This window comes from Euwallacea fornicatus, chromosome 24 (genome assembly GCF_040115645.1).
Source record: "Euwallacea fornicatus isolate EFF26 chromosome 24, ASM4011564v1, whole genome shotgun sequence".
Lineage (NCBI taxonomy): Eukaryota > Metazoa > Arthropoda > Insecta > Coleoptera > Curculionidae > Euwallacea > Euwallacea fornicatus.
In genome coordinates this window covers 1,472,248-1,482,068 of record NC_089564.1, presented here as the reverse complement: position 1 = coordinate 1,482,068, position 9,821 = coordinate 1,472,248, and the positions used below count along the sequence as shown (strand labels likewise).

The 9,821-nt window shown below is 39.0% G+C and overlaps 1 protein-coding gene across 2 annotated transcripts in view; it reads left to right on the top strand.

Moving 5' to 3' along the window:
- Nucleotides 1-266: 266 nt before the first annotated feature.
- Gad1 (glutamate decarboxylase) overlaps nucleotides 267-9,821 on the top strand; it is a 44,850-nt gene continuing 35,295 nt past the window's right edge. The window contains exon 1 of one of the 2 annotated variants that reach the window (XM_066296343.1): nucleotides 267-401. In XM_066296343.1, coding sequence (XP_066152440.1) covers nucleotides 341-401 — 61 coding nt within the window. In that variant the 5' untranslated portion in view covers nucleotides 267-340. The remainder of the gene's footprint in view (nucleotides 402-9,821) is intronic. The other variant, XM_066296344.1, reaches the window with a different exon arrangement.

Here is a 9,821-nt window from a genome sequence, read left to right as displayed (position 1 = left end):
TTGGCTATGTCGCTCACCTAACTTAAAATCTGCCGTCCCAGTTTACAAACCAGGCTCGGCGCTCAATCTCTATAAATTCAATCAAAACACTCGGAATTCCGTCCCCCTTCACCCTTTTCCGGAAGTCTGGCAAAAAATTGAACATTCCAACAGCCGCCCCCAACTCATCGTATTGAATCTACGCTACGCGAGGGCGGCGAAGGCTCCACCCATGACTGGCTGACGTCACGGGAGCGCGCGCCACCCTCAATGTAGGTCACCTTTTTTGACCTTTTGGCAGCCTGAACGCAGCTTCCCACAGGATCTGGATTCAGTCGTCTAGCATCCAGAGTTCTCCATCATGGCTTCCAACACTTCGAATTACAAACTCAGCGTCGGCGCGGCCAATTTGAAGTATAACGGTAAGTGAACTTACTTCTTCTTGTCTTCCTGTTAGTAGTTCCGTTGAATAGTCGATTGAAGATTAGACGGTTGTGGGAGACATGAGCGATTGAGGATTGTGGTTTTTAGGAAAGCATTGCTTGCGCGTTTGTAGTGTGGTATTCCAAGCTCTGTGCTCATTTATCAGAAGCTCTAAAATTGATTGAAGCGGTTCGTCGAAAATTAGTTAAAAAAACAATATTGGCACAAAGGATATTGATTTTGTTGATGGAGGGCTTGCGCATATTCCGCCATTTTACTTGAATGACCGCCGCCATGTTGTTTTGCACATTCATCCACGTTTATTGGACCGCCGACCGTCATTATATCACAGATGGAGACAGCTATGCCGTAATCAATAACGTAGAGCAATATTTCACGACCGTTGATGATATTGATTGGCTATAACCAGCACTTTCCTAAACAATGGTCATGATGGGGATATATTGTTATGGGAAAAAAAGGGAAATTTATGCCTGAAATTAAGTCTTATTATGTCGGTACATTCTTCGGGTGCAAAAGGGAAATGATTTAGTTACGTAACTTTTTTACATATTTATTACGAGGAAGGCTCAAACGGAAATCTTAAAGACCATATTAAATTTAATTTATTGAAACAAAGTCAAAAACGAATATGTTATATTTCGATATGGTCTCCATTACTTTCAATGCACTTCCTCCATCATTTTGGAAGCGCTGAAGTACTCAAGGGAAAACAAATCTTTGCGTAGTGTGCGCAGCCACTCGTGCATCACCTAAATCACTTCATCACTAGTTCGAAATCTCTTCCCACCTTTAGCATTTAAGTGACTTTGTTAAGAATAATATGACGATTTTTCTCATTAACACTTCAACTGCTGGAAATCGCCTCAGGCACGATAACACCATTTACTTCACCACGCCGAGGACAATCAGCCCTGGAAGTCACCCCGTTTTTGAATTTGTTGGTACATTCATACACTTGCGGGAGCGACAGACATGAATTTCCATGCAATAACATCACTCTACACTGAATATCAATGGATTTCACCCCTGCTCTTAGCAAGAAACGAATCACGGAACGCAGTCCCTCCCTAGTGCAATGCTCTAGTGGAGCTGTCATTTTGGAGCTGACAGTTTGTCAAGACCTTTACTTGTTCTTACGTCACAATTGTTGCTAGGTCTCTTACGTCTCAAAAATAATATTTTTACCAATTTATACGATGTAATTTCGCGAGTGATTTTCTTTTTAGGAGATTTTGCCGTTTTCAATTGACCGTGCCCCGTATAAACATACATAATATTGTAACAATCACTTAGTATAAAATGGAACTGATGGATTACGCGAGGCGTAGCTTTCGACAGAAAAAATAGTGACAAACAGATATTCTAGCAGCTCACTCAACCTTTTGTTGAACACTTTATTTTCAATATCTTTTCAGTACATAAGGGCTGTTTCTTGCAGATGTTACATGCTCCTTCAAGCTATTGAAAATCTCCGGGCGCCACGAGTAACGCATGTTTCCCCAGTATATACAAGGGGTGTTCAAAAAGTAACGAGAATTTTTGTATTTTTATGCGCTGTATTGCCTCTATTTATGCAATTTTTCGCTAATTGTGTGGGTAAACACGTTCCTAAACAATGTGTACAATGGAAGACATATTGGAAAATTAGTCTGTTGAATGTCAAAAAAGCCATGTTGTGTTCGACACGAGCGGCGATCTATGAAGGATAGATTAAAGAATTTTCGTTAAATTTGATCGAAACGATCTGGAACTATTTTAACGTGGTCTGCACGAATCAATGAAAAAAACCAGGATTTATGACGAAACAATTCATGGCTTTTGCACCACGATAATGCACTAGCTCACACTTCATTACTGGTTCGCGAATTTTTGGCCAGAAATGATACTGTAATGACACCGCAAGCGCCATATTCGGCACATATGGCTCTCCGCGACTTCTCTTTGTTCTCGAAAATAAAGAGACCTTTAAAAGGTTACGACCTTTTAAAGTCGTTTTGCAACCATAGACGATATTGAATGTGTGTCGCTGAAACAGTGAAACAGTATTTCAGAGTGTGAATTTCAGAAGTGTTTCGGGGATTGGAAGAAGTACTGTTACATAAGCGTATTTTATTTTTATTAAGGGGATTATTTTGACGGAGATAAAATTCATGTAGTTGAATAAATAAAATTATTTCCGAAAATTTAAAATTCCCGTTTTTTCTGAACATACCTCGTACAGCAGGTTGTGAAAATGACAGAATTTGACGTATGATTGAGGTTAGAAATTTAGCAAATGTCAAATTTTATTAGCTTTTATTAAATTTGCGGAGTTTAGAACCTCGCTCAATAGGGGGATTTGTTTTGGCTAACATCCTGTTTATCTCTCATGAAGAATCCTACCACATAACTTTTTTACAAATGAGCGAACCTTAAGAGAGAATATTCTCTGATCTATGTGTCAAAAAAAAATCTTTGAGAACATCTGGAAAGAGTTAATACTTCGCACTAAGAAAAATAATGTTTAACCCTTGTTACGCGACCTTACGAAAGTTTGAGGGGCAGTGTGAAGAAGTTATAAAAGAAAGAGTGAAGTGTGTACATGAATGGAGACAGGGAGAGAGAGAGAGAGAGAGAGCGCTAAAATAGAGAAAACAATAGTCACTAGCGGAGAACTTTGATTTTTCGCAGATTTCCTTAAGTTGTTCAAAGCTTTTCCCTCCATCTTTTGAACTTAAATTTTTGAGATTTGACTTTTTAATATAAAATTAAGAGTTCTATGACTCTAATTTACTTAATTAATGTCGCTACTAATTTCGCTACTCTGTCGCTATTAATTTGCACCGCCAGAACTGATCAATTAAAATACAGCGACGGATTTTCAAATTATCAAAGTTTCCATTATCATCCTTATTCATTCAGATTCCCATCAAACAAACCTTTAGCACAAACATGCATCCTTCTTTGCTTCCATCGATTCCGCTCTTACGATTTCGAAGATCCTCATACTTTCGTTGGGCTGAGTGTTAAGTACTCTTTTGATGGCTACCTTTCTGCATACCACCTGTAGACGCATCGCTCCTTGAAATTTTAGCCTCCAAACGGTAGTGCGACCCACACGACTAGATCTACTTCATTACCCACGACTTTAATTAAATGAAATAAAGCTCAGCTTTAGTAGTGGGGGGATGAAGGCTATTTGAATAATTAATTAAAACAGTGGGCGTGCAGACCTGCATTTAAGCCTCAATTTCGGATGGAGGATTGATCGTTTAACACCTGCGTCCGCATGATGAAACGGAAACAATCCAAATGCAGGTTGAAATAAACCGATTTCGTGTGTGAATGGGAATTTGGCTTCTGTAATCCAGTTTCGTTTAATAGGCGACAGATGGGCGGTTTGAACGTTTATACAAGGTGTTTTTTTCACCAACACACACACACGTGAATTAGTTTTCCGAATTTCACCAAATTCGCTGCTTACCTGTGCATACATAAGTTTGAATAAAAATTTCGTCGAACATTTGATGTGACTCTATCTTTTTTCGTATGAACTTGATTATGTATTTTATCGATATCGAACATGTAATGGAATCTAGATATTAAGAAAATCTGGTCCTATAAAATTCGAAGAGCGAATTTCTTGAATATTAAGTTTCTACTTTGTAAGCGAATGAAAATGAAGCTGCAAATGAAAGAGTCGTTCGAATACATATGTTTGAAAATTTCTATGATCATTGATCTTTCGTATGATGTGTCGAAAGACGCAGACTCAGTGTTGCATAAGGTATTCAATTAAATAAGAAAAAAAAAATCACGTGGCGAGTTAACAAATTGAACGAGTTTTGATATTGAAGAAATTCCCGTTTTTCGATGTTCATCTGCAACGCAAACGAAAATTGAAGCGGCGATAACTTGTTCAATCGTTTGGGAACAAGCAAAAACTTTTGTGAAGGATACATTTTTCTCCTAAAATGAAAAATAATGAACTTTACTCTCTTGGCAAACCCATGCAGCGACACCCTTTATACATGACGTCCCAAAAGTCACACACGCACCCCACCACGTCTTACCACAAGGACGATAAAGGATGTACCATCTCATAAGAATTATACAAATAGTTAAACACTACTAAAGGAAAACCAACGTTGTTAATTCATTACGTCGTATTAACCACAACTTACCCATCGCCACTTACCGTTATATCGCTAATTCATGCGGATCTCTCTGTATATCTGCTAGTTTAGTTAAAGCACATGTGAAGGCGTTTTCTCCAGAGAATGTAGTCAAACGGTAGAGTTCTTGAACGACTCATCAGAGCTCTTAAAGGACTTAACCAACGGCAACGACCTGTAACAGACTATTTAAGGGAGAACAAGAAAAGCATATTATTTGTCAACGTAGTCTCCTTGAGACTAATACATTTTTCCCAGCGATGTTGTGTGATTTTTACCCCCTGGTTATAGCCAGAAGGGTCGAACGTTTCAGAATAGACCTCAATCCCGGATACCACTTCTTCATTATTGGCAAATCTCTTACCACGGAGTCATATTTTCAAGTTTGGAAATGGGAAATAGTCTGAGAGGGCTAAATCTGGCAAGTAGGGTAGGTAAGGAAAAAGTTTGAAGCCAACTTAATTGACCTGAGCCATGGCGGTGGACAGAAGAAGTTTCCTCGTTTAGTTGCTGCAATGAATTTGTATATATATTTTCCGTTTATTTTTTTCCTCTAGACGGACAGTCATTAAGACTTTTCCCACGTAAATCCAAAAAAACTGACGTCACCACCTTTCCTGCATATGGGACGGTTTTAGCCTTCTTTGGGGCCGATCCTCTCTTTTGACTGCAATTTCGTCTCAGGTGCGAAAAATTGGACCCATGTTATATCCATGGGTTATGATGGTCCATAGTTATGAGTCGACGCAAAACTCGGCTTTGTTACTGCCAAACACTCTTAAAACATCCTCGCGGCGCTGTTTCTGTTCATCTTGCGCACAGCTCTCTCGCATCCAACTGTTCGGTCAAAATGCGGTGTCCAGTACTTTTCGAAGTGTCCATTATGTCTGCGAATTCGCGCAATTTCAGCCTACGGTATTTCAGTACACTTTTCACTACAACTTCTGGAGCGGTGAGATCTGGAGTGTCGTTAGGTCGACCACCAAGGGTTTCGTCTTGGCAGCTCGTGTTACCGTGTTCAAATTTTGCCAATATTTCAGAGTTACTGACAAAGAACCAGATATCCCCAGAGTAGAATCTCACTCCGCTTTAATGTTGGATGCACCAAGATCTTTCAAATGAAAGTACCGAATCCTGTATTCATGGCTGAAGTTCTTCCAAGTTCACAAAATCTCTAAAAGCGATGACTAAAAACGGCTCCAAAACAAACGGAAATCAACGTATCATCGTTAAATTTTAAAGATAAGCTTCAGGTTAGGTCTTGGTAAAACAGGCAAATTTCTAACGAGAAATCGCCATCTAACATCCGGTCGGGCACGTCTGAGACTATCTTTGTACTATAATCGGATAATGGAAGTCTCGAAATATCTCCTCGTGAAATGGAATATTCCAGAGGTGTCCCAAAATCAACAGCTGGATTGGTCTTACGCAAGTAAAGGTATTATCCCTTTAAATTTGGACTTAGGGCCTCCAACTCGATGGTGACCAAAGGCAAAAACTTTTAATGTACCCGGTCCACACGGGAATGTAATAGGTGACCTGTTTAAACGTTTACACAATCTAAAGCGAAAATTTTTTACTTTCAACCTGCAACCTTTCCCGACGAAGGGATAAAAGAGGTGTTTACATGGAGGGTCCGTATGATACAAAAATTTTTTTAATCGTTTTTTCAATGACGTATGTAGCTCTAAAAGACGAAAGGTCTTCAGTTCATTCTCAGCCTTTCAATTTCATGTCGTTTATGATGCCACATCGGACTAAATTCGCGGTTCAATGCATTGACGTAACAATCAATAAGCAGTCGCAGCCTCTTCTGTATAAAATAGAGGAGAGATTAGGTCGCCGATGAAGCATTTGACTGATGGCCTATTTAGGGGGTTAAATCCGCAGCTGCCGCCGCAAAAACGTCTTCGGGGAAACACTAAAGAGTATACTCAAGGGACTTAGGATTAAGTTTCCACAAGCTGGCTGATAGGGTCGCTTTTACTGCTATTTTGAATGTGATCAAGTAGTCAATTTACAACTTTCAGTAGGACACTTTGACACTAACAATTTTGTCTTGTTTACGATATTTGCTCTTTTTGCGTACCAAGAACGATTTTTTGAGGAAAAAACTTGCCAGTACGCAAAAAATTGTTTAAGGAGATTTGTATGAGTCCTAGATGGGGAGGGGGGGGGGGTCGTTAGTGAAAATCGTCCCCTTCCCTTATTCTTCAATACGCATGTTATATTTATCTACCAAACACGCACTTTCCAGCGATAATGAAGTTTCCAAGAAACAAGCGGCTTCATTTAAAAAGTCACCCTGTACACGCCAAGGGGATTTCCTTCTTGCTGCGAGGTGTGAAGAAGAAAAAGTGCGCTGAGGCAGAGAGGTGCAATTTCGAATTCATATATTTTCCTCAAATTCTGTATATAACTTCTCTGTTACATTTTTTACATGACTCTTCACATTTTATGAAATTCGTTTTCTGACAAATTCTTTTACTTTTTTCTCTATATCTCAGAGAGGAGAATTTAAAAACATCTTTCCCAACTTCAATATCGGGATACGATTCGGTTTCCAAGAACGCTTTAGTTGATTTGCAATGTAGGAACTGGAACATAAAGATTCAAGTTGATAAAGAGCTTTCCTCCATTTTCATTGAGTTTTCTGGACATTCATCGCCATCGTTTCCTCAATATGGGTCATCTGCTTCTATGTGTCCTAGATATTCCAAGTTGTTCTGCTCAAATTTCGTAAATTTTCATTCCCTCACAGTATTAACATCTCATGGAATTTTTCGAATAACTTTGTGATTGAAAGGGAATATTCGTCCCTTTTGTCGACTACTGTTAGCCCTTGTTCACTCGACAAATCCATAGATGGTCGTGTGCCTTTGTGATTAATTAATTTTTTTTACACATAGGCCTAGGTTCAGTCTCGTTACCGAATAAGCTGTGAGAGCACGTAGTTCGTGTCAATCCCTTTAAAAAGTAGTTTCTATTTTCATAAGTTTAAGTTTAGCCTGACGTGCGATTACGCACCTTTATTTCAAAGTCGGATAGCCTGGAAAAATGATTAGTTATGTTGTTGATTATATTACTTTACGTTTAAATTGAAGGAGACTTCTCTAAGGGTCGAAGTCCGATTTTAGACCCAAAGACGGGCGTTTAGTCTCAAATAGGTCCGCTCGTGTTAAAATAGAAGGAACATTCGTCCTAAGCTGGTAGACAACTCTTCAAGAAAGTAGTTTCATTCGTGTTCTCTCAATTACCCAAGTTTTCCGTAATAGTTGTGGTAAAGAGTTCTCGATAATATAATGAAAACTTAACAAACAGTGAGGGTTACTGATAAATTTGCACCAAACGGTTCTCTGAGACTGCAAACTGAGAGCGTTTCGAAACTGAGATATCCAGTCCCAAACCATCTTGGCTGCCACGTTGTAGAAGCATCATCTCGATCATCGGGAAAAATCAAACGTTCGATCATCGAGCGGAACCACACATTTGGTGTCTCTACATTTGGATCGAACAACTTTCAGGTTTGAACCCTGATTTGAAAGAAAGTTACAAAGTATACCTTGCGGCTCTAAGTCATGATCCCTCCCCCCTCCCCTCTCTCCCTCCATCCCTCTCTCCGTAAACTTTTTTACAAATTGTTATTTTTTCAAAATTTCAAAATCGGCTTTAAATGGGGCAAAAATACTATCTTCTGATTTTTGTTGATTTGTTTAAATATTGCTTATGTCACCGATAGCATAAAATGACCGATTTCTTTTTTGAATTGAAACATTGGCTACGGGACACATCAAACTGAAAGTCTTTCAGAGCTTTAATGATATGTTGCGATTAAAAATGTATCAATTAGTTTTTCAGAAAAATAGGTAGAAATTTGGTAAAAAATGCAATACAAACCCAATTAAATATTACGTAAGCAATAAGAAAATTTCGTTGATGGAAAATTGGTTTGTTTTCCATTTTGTGCTGAATCCCATCCAGGGACGTACGCTAGAGCCATTTCAAATTCCCCTTAATGAGACTTCTTTCTTCCCCTGTCCACCTATCTCCCGTTTTTTTGTTTGCACATACAGGCTGTCCCAAAAATGTACCGAGAAACTTTAAAGGGTGGTGAGGAACGTCAATACAAACTTATTTTCTTCAATAAACATATGCCGGCAAAAGTGCCGTTAAGGCTGTAAAGCAAATAAAATATTTTAAGTGATATCAGATGACCAAATTAATTCTTGATTTTATCGGACATCAGTATCTTCCACTGACCGTTCTCGTTTCAGTCACATTTGTTGTTGGGAGTACAAACATTTCTTTACCACAATTGGACATTCCCAAAATGGCTATTTTAAGGCCGTAGCAGGCGTAATTTGTACATTATGATACTTGTCCTATGCCACCATGTTACCATTAACATTCATTTTGTTGATTTTTAGATAAAAATGTATATTGAAAATGGTCGTCAATTGCTCCTTTAAAGAACTTAACGTCATGCACCGATGAATTGGAAGAGGAGGTCCTGCGGCCCAGTCTGTACGTTCTCCCGATCTCGAGACCCTGGATTTGTTCCTCTGGGGCTACCTCAAATCTCTGATCAACGAAACGCTTATTCGCAATGAGAAACCTCTCTGAGCGAGAATAATGGCCGGTTGCACGCATCTAGATAGAAACTGTTTCCAGAATATTCTATAGGGTCCGCGAGTCAATGACCCGACAGTACATTCCTGGTAATGACGGTCGACATGTTTGACAATTACTTTAAGCCACGGTTTATTCATCGATAAAATCTCGTCTAACACGTATAAAAAGCGATTACTATGACAAAACCCAATTTTCCTTATGCTGAAACCGCTCATTAGTGAGCATATGTTGATTTAAAAAAAAAGTTTGTATTGATGTCCCTCTTAAAGTTTGTCGGCACATTTTCGGACACCCCGTATACGGGAAGGGAGGAAGGCCGTAAGAGAATGCTAAGAAAATGCAACATTCCTGCCCTTCATCATTCCAGAGACTTCTTCGTCATTATAGAATTATCTATCTCTCTCAACCTAAATCCAGTAGCTGATCTTGCCATCAATTTATAACCGTTATTAATGACGCATGTAGTAGGAAATCTTTTTTCTCTAGGGCCATATTCTCGTTTCGTTTCTCCATAAATGACAAGAGTAATTCCCGGCCATACTCAAGTAAATAAACTGGGGATGTAGGATTACCGTTGAAAAATTGCTGTGGCTTTTCTGTAGCGGCCCA